General features: G+C 38.5%; 1 protein-coding gene across 4 annotated transcripts in view; it reads left to right on the top strand.

Moving 5' to 3' along the window:
• LOC121313095 (cotranscriptional regulator FAM172A homolog) overlaps positions 1 to 20,739 on the top strand; it is a 177,985-nt gene that overhangs the window by 21,106 nt on the left and 136,140 nt on the right. For all 4 annotated transcript variants that reach the window (XM_041245261.1, XM_041245270.1, XM_041245287.1 and 1 more), the window contains exon 6: positions 148 to 339. In XM_041245261.1, coding sequence (XP_041101195.1) covers positions 148 to 339 — 192 coding nt within the window. The remainder of the gene's footprint in view (positions 1 to 147; positions 340 to 20,739) is intronic.

Here is a 20,739-nt window from a genome sequence, read left to right as displayed (position 1 = left end):
TGAAACCGATTTGCAATCAGGGAGATGCAGCTTTATATTATGGGATACATGTCAGAGATTCCATTGCACAACACATTCATCTGTCACCTATCCATATTTTTTTTATGAAGACGTATATGTAATTTTTTTTTATTTTCTCTCTGCTAGGTGGATGCTACAGATGATGAACCAAAAAGCTTCATCTATCTGACTGAAGATGCCTTGAGCAACCCGGACAAGCTGCTGGTTCTGATTCACGGCAGTGGAGTGGTCAGGGCTGGGCAGTGGGCTCGACGGCTGATCATCAATGAGGACCTGGACAGCGGAACCCAGATCCCCTTCATCAAGAGGGCAATGGAGGTGAGACAGTGAATTACAATTTTGTTGTTTTTACACATTTACAGTAATGTTGTTTGCTTTGTGTGGGGATTTGTGTTGTTAAAGCCATTGCACTTGTGGTATGGGTGTGATTTGTGCAGTGTAATCTAATCTAATTGTCCGATTGGCTTAAATAATTTTGCAGTACACCTGGTTCTATTGTAGTAACTGTACTATTGTCAAACCTAACTTTAAAATGAACCGTAGTGAATCAGCCTATAGACTTATCAGAGACGGTGCTATTTTTTTTTTTTTTTAATATATTATTGTTCTAGCTTCAGGCCAGGCGGTGGGTTTGCATGTGTCTGAACTATTAAAACATTTGGTGACTCGAGATAAACCTAGTAACCCTTTTCCCCTGCAGGAATAAGCTAAATAAAAGTATATTATTTATTTGAGAAATATTCTCAATTGTATGAGAAAATAAATAAATAATAGCAACCGTTATTGTCCCTGGCCTGTGATGCATATCCCTGCCTGTGATGCATAGGACATTTTAAGTTTGTATTCATCTAGAAGATGAGTTATATCATGTTGTATTCGTTGCATGCTTACATTTTTAAATAGAGAGAGAGAGAGAGAGAGAGAGAGAGAGAGAGAGAGAGAGAGAGAGAGAGCTAAAAAGCTAGAAAGCAGTCTAAAAATGGGTCTGTTTGTTTCCAGCCAGCAGCAGGCCTATATCTAAAATATTTGAGTTGAGTCAGCTACAGTCAGGATTGCAGCCTAGCAGAAATTGGTCTCTCCAGCTTAATCTGATGGAGGAAGTTAATTCAAGAAAGCAGACACGGAAACAAGATGAGTTTGAGTTTTGCTGACTGGTTTCATGGTGTAGATGGATGGCACTGGTCCTCATTTTGGATATTTATTCGGTCTCAGAAGGTGAAGCCAGTGCTCTGGTCCTCGTCTTGGATAATGAGTGATGGTGTGATCGTTGTACTTTACACCCATATGTAACACATTTGGGTTGATTTCTCATGTGTACACTATCTGAAGATGTGCTTGCAAAATGAATGACAAGTACAGGAATTAAGTTAATAATCAAACAGCTGTGTTAACAAACATAACAGTGGTGGAAGTTCTGATAGTAACTTCAAAGTGTGTGTTGCACATTTTGTTGATTTGAGAACGAAATTGTGATTTTACGCTAAACCAGGCTTTCCAACAAATGCCTCTTGGGCCATATGGCTCATTGGACTCTTGATTTAGAGGCGATTGCTAAGCAGTCGGTAGATTTTGGTAGAAGCCAAACGTCCAAATGCAAAAACAAATGATGTTCTGTCAGAGTTTAGTTGGTTAACGAGCACAGGAATGGAACACTGCTTTGCCTGCTTTGTCAGTGGCAGGGGGTGCATTTGCACCCCCAATGTGTTTAAAATAAACATGTTTCATAACTCTTTGAATATCCTGGGTAATCCTTAATTGTGATTAAATATCACTGTTGCCTTCATTTTGATAGCAAGCATGTCCTCGTCCGACTCGAGGAAACAGGGGTCATTGTTCTTCAGAGTGCACGTGGTACGTTTCTGCATTCTGAAGGTTGCACAAAATCTACATTTTTCACATACCAGAATCGCAACTCCTGCTTACTGGCAGAATAGATTGTTGAGAGTTGCAGTAGAGCTGAGGGAGATGAAGAAATGGTTTATCGCTTCTAAAATTATTGATTTAGCCCTACTTATTTTTTTTGTAGCCAATATTCGTTTTGAATGAAACACGAATATTCGTTTTCATGAAACTGTCTGTGTGTACTGCATATCATAAATAGTGCATCATTAATTCCAGCACTGTGTTTGATAACTGCATTATTTTCAATATCCTGCTTATTACCTGCTACAGTACTATATATATATATATCTTCAGGGAGTTGCAGAAAAGATGCAGTTTCATATACTGTATATAGGCTGCCACATGCAGGTCTTGTTTAGGGTTCAGCACTGTATTATATTACTGTACCCTGCTTATTACCTCCTACAGTACATTATTAAAAAATATGATTTCATTGTGGAAAATCGATGACTGAGAGAGGCAACTCAATTCAGAATATATGGGCCCCCAGTACAGGACCCTGGAAATTCGACAACGGTGCGGTTTTGATTGGCATTCTTTTCTTATTTTTTTTTAGGTTTATATTTTCTTTTTTTTTTTCTTTTTTTGTTATGTATGGATGTTCTCTGTGGTTTTTGCCAATGAATATACAGAAGCACAGTCATATGTTGACAATTTTATTATTAGATTTTTTACAATTTGAGTTTCCAGGAACAATATCATATTTATTTTTGTAGTTTACATTTTCGTTTGTGGCATTTTAAAGGCGTTTACTGTGGATAGTACGGTTTTGTTTTTAAACAATAAATAAATGTTATTAATGCTGACGAAGGGTTAAGAACCATTGCAATCTAATTGTTAGGATAATGTAAAGTTAAATGTGTTAAAAAAAAAAAAAAAAAAAAAAACACATTCAAGGCTAAAATCACTTCACCTTTAAATCACTTTACCTAGCGTTTGGCATTACTTGGTGTCCATCTTGTGTTCACATAATTTATTTGTATTTGTTTCAAATGGAAAATCTAATTTTTGATGCCACCAGATAACAGTAAAAGCTTGATGCATGATCGTGACTTCCTAAGAAAATATATGCAAGATTGAGTTGAGAAAAAATAAAAAAGCTGTTCAAAGAAAACTTTCATAGTAGAGGAAGTCAACTATGCCAGTATAAAGCAGCAGCTAAATAAATACTACAGTTAGGTATTGATTTTGTCATGTGGATTGAACCTGACTTGTCAGTCCCTCTTTGCCCCTCAGTCAATCTCCCAACAGTATCTGAACACACAGCTAACCGATCACATCACTTTTCAGTGCTTTGGAAGAACTGCTGTGTTTGATCAAACTGCAACAGAACTTGCATTCTCCCTAATGGCTTTAGTGTCTTGACGTTGTAAAAATGTTGTTGTTGCTGTTCTTAGTAGTATAATTATGTGTGTCATTACTGTTATTTGTAGTAGTTTTTGTCTGCTCCCAGCACTTGCCTGTTTATGTATGTATTTGTTTGTTGTTTGTTTATTTATTTATTGCATTTTATACAAAAGTATTGCAAAGCACAGTACAGTCAGAAAAAAGAACAAACCACAATACATTTGTATAGCATGTCACACAAACAACTGCCACAGTCAGACCATTTAAATAACAGATTTAAATAACAATATACACATAATAATACAAAAGCATCAATTTTAAAGTTAAATTAAAACCCACTAAGATAGATAAACCATTTAAAAAGTTATTTTAGTCTTGACTTGAAAACTGTAACAGTCCCAACTTACCTGACAAGTGAAGACAGAGCATTCCATAATTTCGGAGCTTGTAAGAAAAGTCCCCCTCCCGTTAGGGATGAAACAATTTTTCTATAGTACGATATATCGTGATTATGAATATTCGTGATAATCGTATCGTTAACATTTTTCGATTAAAAAAAAAAACAAAACCAAAAGTTTTTTTTGTAAACTCGTGTCTAGTTTATATAGCTTACGTTCCAAAGTGCTGTAATCTGTTGGGAATGAATATTTTAGTAACACTCCTGTAGTATGTTAAACTTGCTGTAGGCTTATTGCAAATGTTGTTGTGTTTTGTTTTTCTTTTTCTCTTTAAGCTACCAAGGCGTAATTATTTAGCACAAGCTTTTACTGAACTGCAGTTATATTAAAACAATAACGTCATGGGAAGAGAAATGGAGCGAAAATGTGTGGTACAATCATCAATATTTACTAGAACGATTATATTTTGTGTGCTATTTTGAGGTTTAACTGACAGCTCTAGTGTGTACTTTCACTACAAAAAAAATATATAGCGGGGAAATGCAGTACCATGGGATGCACATCCAATCTGCAGAATGTGGCAAAAGCAGAACAATGAAAGCAGGAGCAACTTCAAACATGCCCTTCCGTACATAACACCCGGTGGAGTTAAAAAAACGCCACAGTCAACAAGCAAGGTCACTTACTTACTTAACATCCTTTTTTTTCCCAGTGCTGCGCCCTCCCTATACTGTCCTCCATTCGTCCCTCAATTATCGGTGTATAATTTCAATACGTTCATTAAAATGTACACATTATAGACTGTTACGCCACCAGAAAAACAGGCTACCTCGGGTAAAGTTGATAACGGTATTGAAATGTGTTTTCTTAAATTATAAATGAAATCACGACAAAGAAGGAATAAAAAAAAGGAATATGCATAAAGAACATCATACCCATACTGCTCTATTCCATACTTACTGGTTGTATCGTACAAAATAATTTATTTATTGTTGTAGCGTACAAAATAATTTATTTATTGTTGTATTGTACAAAATTATTTATTTATTTTGCAGACTATTTGAAAAAAATCAAGAATAGTTAGCAGTGTATGTGTAAAACAAGTACTTTAAATGTATTGAAATAAATACAGATGCTTCATATTTAGTAATGATGTACTGTTTCTAGGTACATTTAAATAAATAAAATGTGTAAATAAAGCAGGAGGAGGAAAAAAGCTTGCAGTCCCTTTTTGACAGACTTAAAGGTATCCTTTTTTGCAGCTGTTAATGGTGGTAATATAAGGACGATTTCATTAAGATTCTTTTTCTTCCACCTGTGTGCTAGTAATGTTTTTCATTCTTACTAGAATCTTGCTCTTTTTTAACCTTCCTATTAGGTTTCAGGTCTATTATACACAGAAAACAGAAACTTTGATTTTTTTGTTAGAACAGGTCATGTGCACAAATAAGGTGTTTTCGGTCACCTCTGATCCGTAACATTTATCTATGTAGATTTGTGTGCAGGAATAACACAAACTTCTTTAATTTATTATTTTATTATTATTATATTTGTATTATTATTTCTGGAAATGGCTGCAACTGTCTGGAGATATTTATAAACAAAAAAACAAACAATATATATGTACAAGGTAGAGCCTAATTTTCTCTGTCAGTATTGCAACAACATCTCGGTTGGCAGTCAGAGAAGTTTTATTACAGCTCCTGGACTAAAAGCATATAAAAGAGTAAAACCTTTGCAAATAAAAACATTTACTCAATCTAAGGCTGTTTAACTTAGTTTGAAATTGCATCGGATCAATATGACCCAAAATATAACAGATAGGGTTAAAATCTGTAGGGTTAAAATCTGTAGCTTTCTTGTGTTGCAGACCATATCCCACAGATATAAAAAAGACATAACTTGTTGTTTTTTTGTTTTTATTCAGTTTAAAAAAGTAATTGGAAAGCTTGTAATTAATTTCTATATGGAAAGCAGCACTATATTTTATAGACTCATACTAATTTGCTTTTGGGATTTTATATGTATGAAGCACAAATAATCTCTTTGTAGGATCCTGAAAGTGTGCTTTTTCTGTAAAGAAATTATGTATTCCACTTTTCAGTCTTCACAAATTGCAGAAGTCATGCCTACATATAAAACTTTACAGCCAATTAGAATTGCAGGTTGGTTTGAATAGCTGCCTGCCTTTAAATATCATAAGGGTGTATTCAAATAATGTAAATATGCCACCATTTAAATCTTTAGAAATACACTTAGAGACCAACAATAAATATACTGCTAGAGATATTGATTTTCCTTTGGAGAGAGAAAAAAGAAAAAAAAGTTTTTAAAACTTTTACATTGCAGTCAACCAACGGGTGGCACTGCACGCTGTGCTATTGAAAAACACTACGAGAAGCCAACGTAAATAAAAACAACGGTGGAAAAGGATCCCTAGCAGAAATAAATCATACATTCCACACACATTGTTAAATCACAGGGAATTGCACAGTCGCCGTTTGAAAAACATGCAAAGAAATCACACAAACTTGTCTTGAAAACCTCTGCTGCATTCAGTACCTCTAATGTCTAAGGGGAACTCATTTCAACAGCTGGGTTGGAGGTAGGTAAGAGTTCATCCCAATTACTAATCAGGCCCTAGATACCAATACTCTGAATTGACACCACAGATTTCCTTACTGACTTCAATTACAGCAATGTATGGTACTTGGCACAAAGCCACTTCGACGAACAGGGGGAAAGAAAGTGTAGCCCAGCAAGATAAAGTGGGTGCCTGTGCAAGCACAGATTCATGAATGAAAGATGTCCTTTCATTAAAGGTAATATGATTTTTTTTCTGCACAGTTATTTAGGTGTCTCCCTGCTATCTTATGATAGAGAATCAGGAAGTGTTTAAATCCCAGAGACTTGCTGAATTGACAGCCGACAGGAGCCTGCACCAGTCCCAGTGCCAACGAAGGGAAACAATGAGATGACAGCTCCAGTGTTTGCAGGGAGGTTGTTAATGACAGCTTATTCCTTTATGATTTCAGTTCTTGACAGAAGACAGGTCTGCTTGTTGCATCATGGCAGCTGTATCATTACCTTCTGGCCCTGTCAGGACTGAATTTGAAAAAAGAGAGAGAGGGAGAGAATAGAGGGAGAGCGAGTGAAGGGCTTGCAGTCTTGGGTTACAATTACCTTCTGGTATTTTAGGCACAGTTTCAGTATTAAAAGTGCATACAACCTTCTGTGATGTTGGATATTAACTGCTGTTTCATGCTGCAATATTAAGAACATATCAGCAGCTAATTAAGTATGCACTAAAATCTATCCCTACCCCCACACCCCACCTACAGTACCCTCTGTTTCTTATTTTCTTTCCTGACAAATTGATTGCTTGCTCAAAGCATCTTGTTTTAGCTTGCTGTTACTTTGACATTGACCCAACCAAAATATACCAGAGCTGCTAGTGTGTACGTGACTGGAAAGGATGAGCATCCTCAAGCAGTAGGTTGAGATCTCTTTTCCCAGCGGTTTTGAAGAAACGAGTGCTTGACAGCAGCAATAAATATACAGCAACTCGGTTGCTATTTTTTTCTTCTTGTTTTTTTAAACAAGTGTTTGTTTTGTTTGTGTCTACGTTCCCCCCACGCTACCCTCCCCAACAAACAGAAAATTAACTACGCATTCCAGAAGAAAAGCCCCCCTCCCACAGAAAACTAAAACAAAATCAAATGGTTTATAATAAAAAATAGGATCCATATTTTCTGTTCTCCTTTTACTCTTGTTAGACAGTTACTAGTGGCTCAGGAGACACAGAGAAAAGAAAGAGGGGGTGTGGTGTTTCAAAAGTGTGTCAAAAGCCATGGGGTTTGTGTATGACCAGAATTTCAATGGGAGTCTGAGAAGGGGCTAGATGCGGTGAAGTCAAACATAGGAATCTTGTTTAATTTCTGTCATGTTGCTCTTTTTTTAGTCAGATTGATGTCTTTTTCAAAACCAGCTCCTCTCTATCGCTTTGTGGTACTGTATCTAAAATCTGTCCCCCCTTCTTTCTACCACCCTCCCCAAATCCCCCTTCCTTTATCCTTGGGCTTAAGGCACTGATCCTTTCTGTCTCTGACTTTTTTTGCCTCTAACATTGTGTGAAGTGGCCTGAATTGCTGAATTAGTCTTTTTTCTTGTGTGTGTGTGTGTGTAGATAAAGGGGGTTGATCTTGCTTCCTTGGTTGCTTTAAGAGTTTCCAGGTTGTTTCTCTGGGTAGTAGAAGGTAGAACGTTCCCTGCAGTTAAAATCAATGCACTTGACACTTTCAAAGGCAAGAGAAGCAGTGACTTGCTCAGGGGTTAAACTTTTTTTAAATAGCCTCCCTTGAGATACTGGCTGTCAATAAAACACAATAATTACTTGGAGAAGCCTGGGAACAGCATGATTAAATTGGGTAAATTAAAAATTGATCAGAAAGGGAGAAAACATTATTTCTGTAGTCTTTAATTTATAAGAAGAATGTATTCAGTTTCTTCTGTACAAGTATGTATGATGCTGCTGGCAATATTTAACGGTACCTCTCCTCACTGTGAAAGATGGTTAGTTGAGATACAGAACAAGGATTTAAATATTTGCATTGCACATTTTTTTTTTTTTTTGATAAAATGAAAAACAGAAACATCATTTCATTTTAAGACACTTAATTTCCCAAGCTTGTTACTTTTGGGGAAACCCCCCCCCCCCCCCCCCCCCCCCCCCCCCCCCCCCCCCCCCCCCCCCCCCCCCACCCCCCCCCCCCACCAATGGAAAAAAAAAAAAAAAAAAAACCCATGAATTTTTTAAATGGGGGCAGATTCTAAAAGGAAGAGAACATGAAATGGAGACCATGGTACAAAATACTCATGGGGTCTGTTTTGTGTACTGTTGATTTTAAAAGGAAAAAAAATAAATGTTACTTTTGATCTGAAACATTGTTAAGAATCATTTATTAGTCTTAATTTTTATTAGTCTAGCCAAGCCAAACTGTTGATAATTGGATTTTCAGAAATTAACAAATTATATCATCAAAAAACTAGCTAGTGAGGTATAGTAGGTCGTTTGCTGCTGCGGGCAGTTTCTCTCCCTCCGGGATTAACTTGTTTAGTTTCTCTCACATTGTGCCTGTGGCAGTATATGGTGGATTCAGACTTGTTCTTCCCCTCCGAGAAATCTCTCAGGCTGTGGGATAACGTATACAAAATTAATAAATGGTGTTGCTTTTTCATTATCACCAATCCAGTGCAATTTGCTATGTGCTCCCTTTAGATACCCCCCTACACACACACACACACACACACACACACACACACACACACACACACACACACACACACACACACACACACACGAGCGCGCGCACACACGCACATACTAGATTGTATAAATTTCATTAGAGAACATATTGTAAATACTTCAGGACATCTAATGAATTATGTTTAAGAAAACATTCTGACAATTACAATTGCACAAATAAATTAAACCTGTTTTTTAGGGCTGCAACGAAGTGTACATTTCACTGTTCAGAACACATTTCCGAAGAGAGGTTCTAACCTTTGGTGGTACTCATTTGCATAATTTACTGGTGTCGTCACCATATCTACTTATTTATATTTGATTGAAAATCCATTTATTTTATGGGTAATCCATATAAATGGAATAAAACATTCACCTGTAGTTTAAAAATACATTATATAGAACAGTAATCATGTTTTTAGAATATAAATAAAAATACACTTTGTTTAGTTACACGTAATTGAAGATGTTTTTGATACATACAGTAAACTTGCATTGCACAACTGCAGAGGACTTAGGCAAAACAAAGCTTTATTTAACAGTCACCTTTCCAAGCAGGTTATCAGTCACGTTTTACCACTACTAAAAATATTAGTACTCCTGCAAATAATATGAATTTACGCTTGTCAAGTGACCCCAGAGATTGGTTATGGTTGTCTGGGCATTTAACAAATCCTAAACAGTAGAGGGGTTTTGAGACATTTCTTTCAATACAGCTTATGCTATACGGTGCTTTGCTGTCGAGATGGAGAATGAAGACATTAAAGGTTTGCTTTTGGATAACACAAGCTGGAGGTGCGAGGGATGGACGGTGCTCAGTTTTCAAAATTAAAATTATTAGTGTTATCGTGTATTTTGTATGTATCAAACATTTTCTACTATAGCACTTCTCTTACACTGTCTTGTACACCAGATATTCAGTACACATTTTACTGAAGCACTACCACCCCAGTGCTTTGGATACTGTACCCTGCTCCATACAAGGCAGCAGCACCATATAGAGTTGCTAAGTATAATGATTTGGGAGCGGATTTTAATACAACAACTTTTGTTTACGTAGTATGCATTATACAAATCAAAAGATTGAATTTTGTATGTGAGTGACATTAATGTGTGATTTATAGTATTCACACATTGTCAAACAGTTTCTGTTAATAGGAGGAAAAAAAAACAAAACAAACAAAAATAAAAAACACAATGCGTCAATGGCGTCTGACGAACCTTCGAAGGTTTAAAACTATATACGAATCCATGGCTATCCAACAAACCTTCGAACACAGCCCTACTTTTTGTACTGTATTATTATTTTAGTTTGTACATATTATATTGTAAATGGAATTGTGCCATTGTTTTGTAGTGAGGATATTTTATTTATCTCAAATTGTTGAATAAAACGTGTGTTTCAAAGCATCAATTACATAGATAAAAATACTGTTTAAAAACTTGCCATGCACATTCCATTATGGGTGTTAATAGTTTAGAGCTTTTTAAAGTTAGTGTTAAGTGTGAAACATTTGTAATTTTGCCTAAATGTTTCAGACAATTTATTTCATATCCAATATTTCTTCACTGTTTTTTCTTCAAATAAATGCTGTTTGCATGCTGCATGTTGCAGTACTTTATAAAATGTGATGGCAGGCTTTTAAGAAAGGCTTTTCTGCTAGGTTACAAACATTAATGCTTAAAGCTTGTGTCATGTGCATTTTAACGGCAGGATTTATATTTTTTTATCTGTCTTTTAAGAGTGGCTGAGAAGAAGTAAACAGACTTAAACCAATATCCAAATGTTAAGAACTTAGATTTTCTGCTGGTGGGTGGAAAAGTTCAAGGGAGGCGCAGATTCAGAAACTGTGATTGTGTTATATTGAGAGAAGAAACTAATATTTCCAAAAGTGCCTGATCGTTGTTCGGGAACTTATTGTTTAAATACAGGTTAACAGGGTCTTTGGCCCAGATCAGGTTCGTGGAGAAAAATAATTTCCCTTCTTGCTCTGTTCAAAATAAAATAATTGAGAATTGTTGCAAGCTTTCAGAGTTTATGCTGAAGTCCTTGGGCTAAAAAACACATCCTTAAAATTAGGGAAGATTTCTTCACTGTGTGTGTGTGTGTGTGTGTGTGTGTGTGTGTGTGTGTGTGTGTGTGTGTGTGTGTGTGTGTGTGTGTGTGTGTGTGTGTGTGTGTGTGTGTGTGTGTGTGTGTGTGTGTGTGTGTGTGTGTGTGTGTGTGTGTGTGTGTGTGTGTGTGTGTGTGTGTGTGTGTGTGTGTGTGTGTGTGTGTGTGTGTAACTGATTTGAAGTACTGACCAGCTCTGATTAAGATGAGGAGTGACAGTGATGAGCACTGGAACATTTAAATGGCAAAGTGCGGTTAAGTGCAATACACGGCCAGGACAATAAAACATGTCTTCCCCTTCTCTGTCACAACATCTTAACTTCCTCCAGCATGCTCCCAACTGGGTCACACTGGCCCATCTGCATGCCCTACAGAGCACACCCTCTGGCCTCTTCAAACTTCTAAAAACACACATCTGGGCAGTGCTTGTGCCCCAGATTTCCTGACATTCAATCGTCAACACCCCCCCCTATTTCCAGCCACCTGTTCACCTGCTCTGGAGAATAGCTAAAAATCCTTCAGAAAAGAAATGCCACATGGAGCTGAGATTGGCACCCTAGCTCCTGCTGGAAAGGAGATGGGGTACCTTCAGCAATATAGACCCCTTGGAAATCAGCGTTCAACAAGCTGCTGAGAGGCAGTGAGATGGCAAGCTAGTGGAGGCTGGGGGAATAGACATACAGACAGACAGATGGAATCAGTACTGTAGCTGAGCAGATACAGGGCAATGCTTTCTATTTTCTCAATAGAAAATGTAAATACTTGGGCTAACTAAGATATTTATTTCCCAGTTTTGTGTGGAAAAACAGCTCAACTAAATTTATTTATTTTTCTAATTTAGTCGTCAACATTAATATTATTATTTTCTCCCCAATTTAGTCGTGTCCAATTATTTTTAGGCTCAGCTCACCCCTACCACCCCTGCACCATCAGCTGCCCACCTCTTTACACACTGCAGACTCACCATGCAGCCACCCAGAGCTACAGCGTTGGAGGACAATGCAGCTCTGGGCAGCTTACAGGCAAGCCCGCAGGGATTGCTGGTGCGCAGTGAACAGAGGGTACCTTGGCCGGCCTAGCTCCCCCTCCACCCGGACGGTGCTTGGCCAATTGTGCGCCACCCCTAGGAACTCCCGGTCACAGTCATTTGTGACATAGCCTGGATTTGAACTTGCAATCTCCAGGCTATAGGGCACATCTGCGTGGAGCGCCTTTACTGGATACACCACTCGGGAGCCCACAACTGAGTTATTTTGTAAGTAACTGTGTAAAGCTGGTGGAGTTAATCTGTATTAGACACGAATAACGTGTTAGACATAGTATGTACACTTTTAAGATGTGTGTATCTCCATTTACACAGGCTGCATTTAAACAGACCTTGTATTGCACTAAAAGTTTTTTATGCATGCACATAAATGTATCTACAAAACACAAAGTCCTGGAATTTTTCTTGATGTAAATCAGTATTTTCACATAGGCCTTAATTGTAATTGGACTTGTCTTGACTGTTTTCTAAAGAATGTTTTCAGTTATTTCTTTAAAATGTTATATATTTTAAAGTCGTAGCCTGTAGCTTGTTATTGAAATGATGTTTGTGGTGCAGTAGATAGCACACAAGGCCTGGAGGTTACCTGGTCTCATTTTGTATGGAGATTTTCTGGACCTACTCCATCTAGCAGTCCTCCTGCTCTTTGTGCTGGAGGTGTCGTCCTAGGAGTATGATTCTCTACCAAGGTCCCGTCTGCTTCACAGCCACCAGGATCCCATGGCATATGTCAAAGTCGAGAAGGGGTTTCAAGTGGGTGACCTCGCCAACTTTGCAGAAGCTTTTTTTCCTGCCAGAGAACAACAGCAGGGCCTCTTGGAGAATGAGAGTCAAGGTTGAAAGAGTGTTTAAATATCGATCATCACTGGATATAATGTCATTTTTTACATGATATGAGTTTAATAAGTGGGCATCCAAACAAACCTCTTCAGCAGTGTCTAAAGACTTTAAGGAATTGGGTTAGTGAGGAAAGCAAGTGAAATAAACAGATTCACAATTCTTTTAGCAGTGTAATGCAACAGGGTTTGTGGCTTGTGTTTCCAGCTGTATATGGTTGACTGGCATTATTGGAGCCGGTTTGTAGTGACGTAGTGGTTTATGTGTTACTGTGCTGTATAAGCGCAATGCTGTTTACTTTAAAGGGATTTCAGATGTCACGTGGGTACGACACTGTTTTGAATGTCAAAGTGTTGTTGCTTATAGGGTCTTGTAGTTCTAAACAGATGTCCATGTTACATCTGAAATCTGATTTAAGTAAATGAGATTTGGGTTGTAACATGGACACCCCTACTGCTCTAATAAAGCTATGCAGTAGTGAGACTAATGCACAATTGTAATAAATGTAGTATTTATTTTTTTCTCCTGGGAAAGATATGCATTACACTGGACATGTACAAACATTTTTTTTTTTTTTTTTTAACAAATGTATATTTCCGTATTCGTTTATTCCAGTAAATCAAATGGACCAATAGTCATAATGATATACATATATAGCAGTGTTTTAATTGCATGAAAAGCAATACCCAATCAAATGCCATAAAGAGACTTGAACCTGTTAACAAAATCAGCGGCGTAAACTACAATATTCAAACACATCAATGTCCAAAAACGTTTCTACGTGTTCATAAACGTCCTGTGAACATCATGTACAGTCTCAAACTCAACACTCCTCTGCCAACAGTGAGTGTTTCATTTTGGTCAGAGTAAATTTAATACTCCAACATGAATTAAGGAGAGAGAAACATGAAGGTGTCCTGCGTCGTGAAGTTTTACGCTGGTCTGTCTATTTATTTGTGTATTTATTTATAATCAACAATGTCATTAGTAGAACAGCATATATAATGGCTATGCTAATCATGAAGACGCACAGTGTGTGGTACTGTCTCTCTCAGCCGGGGTGCTGGGGCCTTGACCTGCTGCTGCCTGCCCTGGGCTCTTAGGCTGCTACATTGCACTATTATTCTGGAATATAGGTGGGAAGTGGGAATGCCTCTGTGTGATGTGAGGGGCACAAATACAAGAGTAAACTTGTCACATTCACAGAGATTTCAATCACCTCTTGCCTCTTTCGATGTTGATCTATGCTGTTAAAAAAAATGGTATGTTAATGTATGTTAATGCACAGACAAATTATGTCAAAAGCTTTAGGAGGCTGCTGCTTATAAGATGGTTGCCATAGCTGAGAGGGGCATTGAGATGTTAAAAACAAAACATACTGGCTTTGTTCTCGGTGACCTTTTTAAGCACCTTTTTAATAAATAACTCAGCCTTAAGAGTGGGTTTTAATGTTTGATTCTTTACTAATGTCAGTTTTACACTGCCTTTTAGTGCTTTGTAGAGGCATAAATATTACAGCTCACTTCATTATGATTAAACTTGCTGTAGGCATTCCTTAGTACATGTTATCAGAAAACCTATTCACTGTTTGAAATGCAGAATAAATGTAGTTGTGGATCACAATGTTTTTATTTGCATGGTTTTCGTGCTCAGCCTGACTTTTGGGGGCACTTGGTGCTGCCTCGAAATTGTGATTGCTGGCTCTCAGCCGACATTGACAGATAAGCAGGGAGGCAGTTTAACTACCAACCCCCCTGGCGAGGCCGAGAATGAGGGGGAGGTTGGGGAGGAGGAGGTGAACTCAAAGCTTGGCACTGACAGCATTGAGAGGTTTAGATTTAACAGACATGAGTACTGTTCATAGCTGCCACTAATTATTACTTCCTTAGTCCAATGTCTGCAGAACTCTTGGTGATGGTTGCAAGGATCAATCAAGTGATCATATTTGCAGGTGTATTTAGAATTAGACTCGTGTAGTATCCATGTGGTTCTGGTCACGGTCAACATACTGTTAAACGCATTTTCAGTCTGATCCCCGTGTTGGTTTTGTAGAGTACAATGTTTAGGCATTTAATTGAATATTATATTTATTATGGAATTAACTTCTTAGTTTTGGAATGAAGTGTCTTCTCTTTCACACGACTCCCCTCGAGACACATTTCTGTTGACACACTGTTCCTGCACAGGTTGGCGACTTGGGATGTGACAAACTGTTCTGCTGCATTTTCAAGTTGGTTCAATGTCTCAGGGGGCCTGACCTATAAACACCCACTCCCTCGCACTCAACCTGTCCGGTTTCTTCTGTGGAATAGATCAGCATTGTATACTTGAGATGACGTCATTGCTGAAAATAAAAATGTCACATCCTTTTGACTTTCCACCACCCCACTGTAGATTCACAGCCTTTGAAGTGGCCTCAGGTGGGATCCTATTACCTTCTCCACAGGGAGTGCTCTGTGGAGTGGCAGATTCTGTCTATGGGCACAACAGATTTGAAAACGTTTAAGAGTATGTAGCTTCAGATTTCTATATGTATAATTATTGGGTTACCCCCCCCCCCCCCCCCCCCCAACTTTATGATGTGTACACTGTGGTTCTTAGAGCAGTTGTTCAGTTCAGTAGCTGCTCTTGACTTCTAATACCTTGCCATAGTCTGTATCAGGCAAGTATCCTTATAGAGGTAAGAGCCAGCACTATCAATCAGCTACTTCCTTTTGCATTGCTGGCAGTACATAGCTGAGCACTAGAAAGAGCTTGTGCTTAATAATATAAAGACATGCCTACTTATATAATGCCATGCTGATCAGTTCCTAGACCTAAGAACCAGGTATGATGATTGTAAACCTCATAAAGAGTAAGACAGTTTAAAAAAAAAAAAAAACCTTCCTGTATTGCAGGTTAGTTTTACCCCCATGGTTTCAAGAGTGGACTGGGACCATACATTGTAGAAGTGTTCACAGAACTGTACTATTTCTATACCGGTACTACTCTATCTATAATCTGTTCTATTAAAACAAAAAAAAAAAACAAAAAAACTACTGCAAGCAAACAGCAAAACAAGAAGGGGCCCAGTGATAACACTATGTAACACAATTTTTGTTCCTGGGTAGTAAGTGTTATTTCCTAATTGCTTATCCCCACAAACTTTGCTTTTGTGACCAGGACAGTGATATTTTGAAATTTACCTATTTCCAATGAGAAAACAGGCAAATTTGTGTCTTTTCGTTCACATAAAGTCAGAAAAAAACAACATATGAATCCAAATTAACATATATTTATACAAAAGTAATACAAAAATGACTACAAAAGATTTAGAAGTGAGTAGGTTTTCGAGATTTACGATTATACTGTAAATCACTTTCACGAATCAGCCCCCAAATGTAGTCTCCCATCATGTTCTCGTTATACTGTCCTTGGTAGCGGCGTTCAAAGTCCAGTATATCCTGGTGGAAGCACTCGCCTTGCTCCTCCGAGTACGCTCCCATGTTCTCCTTGAATTTATCAAGATGAACTTCAAGGATATGGACTTTGACGGACATCCTACAGCCCATTGTGCCATAGTTCTTCACCAGAGTCTCAACCAGCTCCACATAGTCTTCGGCCTTGTGATTACCCAGGAAGCCCCGAACCACTGCGACAGAGCTGTTCCAAGCCGCTTTCCCCTTACTAGTGAGCTTCTTGGGGAATTCATTGCACTCCAGGATCTTCTTTATCTGTGGTCCGACGAAGACACCGGCTTTGACCTTTGCCTCAGACAGCTTAGGGAAGAAGTCTTGAAGGTACTTGAAGGCTGCCGACTCCTTATCTAGAGCTCTGACAAATTGTTTCATAAGGCCCAATTTGATGTGCAGTGGTGGCATCAGCACCTTCCGGGGGTCCACCAGTGGCTCCCACTTGATGTTGTTCCTCCCCACAGAGAACTCTGTCCGCTGTGGCCAGTCCTGCCTGTGGTAGTGCGCCTTGGTGTCCCTGCTGTCCCAAAGGCAAAGATAGCAGGGAAACTTGGTAAAACCGCCTTGGAGACCCATCAGGAATGCCACCATTTTGAAGTCTCCTATGACCTCCCAGCCGTACTCATTATACTTCAAGGCGTCCAGCAAGGTCTTGGTGCTGTTGTAATCCTCTTTGAGGTGCACCGAGTGAGCCAGGGGAAGCGACGGGTACTTGTTACCATTATGGAGCAGCACGGCTTTGAGGCTCCTGGATGAGCTGTCAATGAAGAGGCGCCACTCATTCTGGTTACAGGCGATTCCGATTGCCTCAAACAGACTGGTCACATTGTGGCAGAAGCAGAGCCCATCTTGACGAGTGAAGAAGCTGGAAAAAGGTTGGTGACGCTTCCTCTGATCTGCAACTTGCACACTTTCATCCAACAAGTTCCACTACTTGAGCCTAGTCGTCAAAAGCTCGGCATTGGACTTGGAGAGACCAAGATCTCTAATCAAGTCGTTGAGGTCTTTTTGGTTGGGGTAGTATGGGTTTCTCTTCTCAGCTCCACCTCTGAAATTGCCATCTGGATCTACAATGTCTTCCTCGCTCTCTGACTTGCTGCTCTCTTCTAAAGATGGCTGCTCTCTCTCCGGAGGAGTGGGTACGGGGAGCTCATGGCAGTGTGGCACTGGGGCGATGGATGAAGGAAGGTCGGATACGTGATAGCAGGTGCATTCTTGCTAGTCCGACGTTTGGAAGGGTCCACCATGCAGAAGTAGCAGTTGCTTGAGTGGTCAGTGGGTTCCCGCCAAATTCTTGGGATAGCGAACTTCGTGGCTCTCTTTTCACCTCTGTACCATCCTACAAAAATACATTTATTTCACCCATGACTAATGTGTAAGAGATTCTCGCAGCATTTTTCATATATGGTATATCTTTTCAATAACATTGAAAATCGTAAAACATTTTAAAATTAAAAACTTTTACAATTTTAAAAAATGTTAACAAATTTTATAACATAAAATTATGAGCAACAATTGTCCATCTTACCTTCCAGAGTTTTTCTGCAGTGCTCGCAGGTGAAATGAGGTGCCCAGGGTTTGTCTTGCTCCCTGACAAGCATGCCGAAATATGCCTTGTAGGCCTCACACATCTTAGCAGATGCTTCCACGGAATACTTTTTCGCTGTTGTCTTGATAAATTGGCCGCAGACATAGCAAAATGTGTCTGCCGGATGCTTGCAGCCTCTTGATGCCATCTCAGAAAAATGGAGATATGTATCCACTTAGGCAGCTGGAACTAAACTTAACTGGTGGGCTTAAGGCCCCTGTATTTATACTACTATTTATATTACTGGAAAGTTCTAGAAAGTTTTAGAAGTTACTCCAAGTTTACTCAGTACTGAATCTATCTGGAATGTTCTGGAAAATAGGTAAATTTCAAAATATCACTGTCCTGGTCACAAAAGCAAAGTTTGTGGGGAATAATAGCCATTTTCTATACTTTTGAGGCACAAGCAATTAGGAAATAACACTTACTACCCAGGAACCAAAATAAATAAATAAATAAAATTGTTACACGGTGTAAGAACATAAGAACATAAGAAAGTTTACAAACGAGAGGAGGCTATTCGGCCCATCTTGCTCGTTTGGTTGTTAGTAGCTTATTGATCCCAGAATCTCATCAAGTAGCTTCTTGAAGGATCCCAGGGTGTCAGCTTCAACAACATTACTGGGGAGTTGATTCCAGACCCTCACAATTCTCTGTGTAAAAAAGTGCCTCCTATTTTCTGTTCTGAATGCCCCTTTGTCTAATCTCCATTTGTGACCCCTGGTCCTTGTTTCTTTTTTCAGGCTGAAAAAGTCCCTTGGGTTGACACTGTCAATACCTTTTAGAATTTTGAATGCTTGAATTAGGTCACGACGTAGTCTTCTTTGTTCAAGACTGAACAGATTCAATTCTTTTAGCCTGTCTGCATATGACATGCCTTTTAAGTCCGGAATAATTGTGTAAGTACCTTACACTTTTCTCTATTAAATGTCATTTGCCATGTGTCTGCCCAGTTCTGAATCTTGTCTAGATCATTTTGATTGACCTTTGCTGCTACAACAGTGTTTGCCATTCCTCCTACTTTTGTGTCATCTGCAAATTTAACAAGTTTGCTTACTATACCAGAATCTAAATCATTAATGTAGATTAGGAATAGCAGAGGACCTAATACTGATCCCTGTGGTACACCGCTGGTTACCACACTCCATTCTGAGGTTTTTCCTCTAATCAGTACTTTCTGTTTTCTACATGTTAACCACTCCCTAATCCATGTACATGTGTTTCCTTGAATTCCAACTGCGTACGGTTTGAGAATTAATCTTTTGTGCGGGACTTTGTCAAAAGCTTCAATGGAAATCTAAATAAACCATGTCATATGCTTTGCAATTATCCATTATCGATGTTGCATCCTCAAAAAAATCAAGCAAGTTAGTTAGACACGATCTCCCTTTCCTAAAACCATGTTGACTGTCTCCCAGGACCCTGTTACCATAAAGGTAATTTTCCATTTTGGATCTTATTATAGTTTCCGTAAGTTTGCATATAATAGAAGTCAGGCTTACTGGTCTGTAGTTACCTGGTTCAGTTTTGTTTCCCTTTTTGTGGATCGGTATTACGTTTGCAATTTTCCAGTCTGTCGGTACCACCCCTGTGTCAAGAGACTGCTGCATGATCTTGGTTAGCGGTTTGTAAATTACTTCTTTCATTTATTTGAGTACTACTGGGAGGATCTCATCCAGCCCAGGGGATTTGTTTATTTTAAGAGCTCCTAGTCCCTTTAACACTTCTGCCTCAGTTATGCTAAAGTTATTTAAAACTGGATAGGAACTGGATGACATGTGGGGCATGTTGTCAGTATCTTCCTTTTGTAAAAACTTGTGAAAAGTAATCATTTAATATATTTGCTATTTTTTTTTTCTTCCTCTACGATTTTGCCATTTGTATCTCTTAAATATTTAATCTCCTCTTTGAATGTTCTCTTGCTGTTGTAATATTGGAAAAACATTTTGGAATTGGTTTTAGCACCCTTAGCAATGTTCATTTCTATTTCTCTCTTGGCCTTTCTAACTTCCTTTTTGACTTGCGTTTGCAGTTCCTTGTACTCTTTCTGCGTACTTTCTTTTTGGTCCTTTTTTAATGCTCTATAAAGTGCCTTTTTTCATTGAATATTTTTTTTAAATTGATCTATTAAACCATTTTGGCAATTTAGTTTTACATTTACATTTGTCTACTTTAGGGATGTAATTGTTTTGCGCCTCTAGTACTACATTTTTGAAGAACAACCATCCTTCTTCTGTGGGTGTTTTCTCTATTTTACTCCCCTCTAGTTGGTGCCTTGACAAATTGTGTGAGGAAGCAGTCATTTGTCATTTCCACCATTTCAATTTCATCCTTCGTGCTACCCACCGGGTTTTCCCATTTTATATGGGGGAAGTTGAAATCCCCCATTAGTATGGCTTCTCCTTTGCTACACGCATTTCTAATGTCATTGTATAACAGATTATTTTGCTCACCGTCTGAATCTGGCGGTCTATAGCATGCTCCTATTATTATGCCCTTTGAATTTTTGTCTGTTATTCTGACCCATATTGATTTGGCTTTATTTTCTTTGTCCAGGTTTAACACCTGGGCTTCAAGACTGTTTCTTATGTATAGCACTACCCCTCCTCCTCTTCTGTCCTGCCTGTCTTTCCTATACAGTGTATACCCACAAATATTATATTCGTCCCCATCACTCTCAGACAACCAATTTTCTGTAACACCTATCACATCATAGTTACTTGTTAGTGCT

This window comes from Polyodon spathula, chromosome 1, assembly GCF_017654505.1.
Source record: "Polyodon spathula isolate WHYD16114869_AA chromosome 1, ASM1765450v1, whole genome shotgun sequence".
NCBI lineage: Eukaryota > Metazoa > Chordata > Actinopteri > Acipenseriformes > Polyodontidae > Polyodon > Polyodon spathula.
Note: the sequence above shows the minus strand (reverse complement) of the source record. Positions and strands in the feature narration are given on the sequence as shown.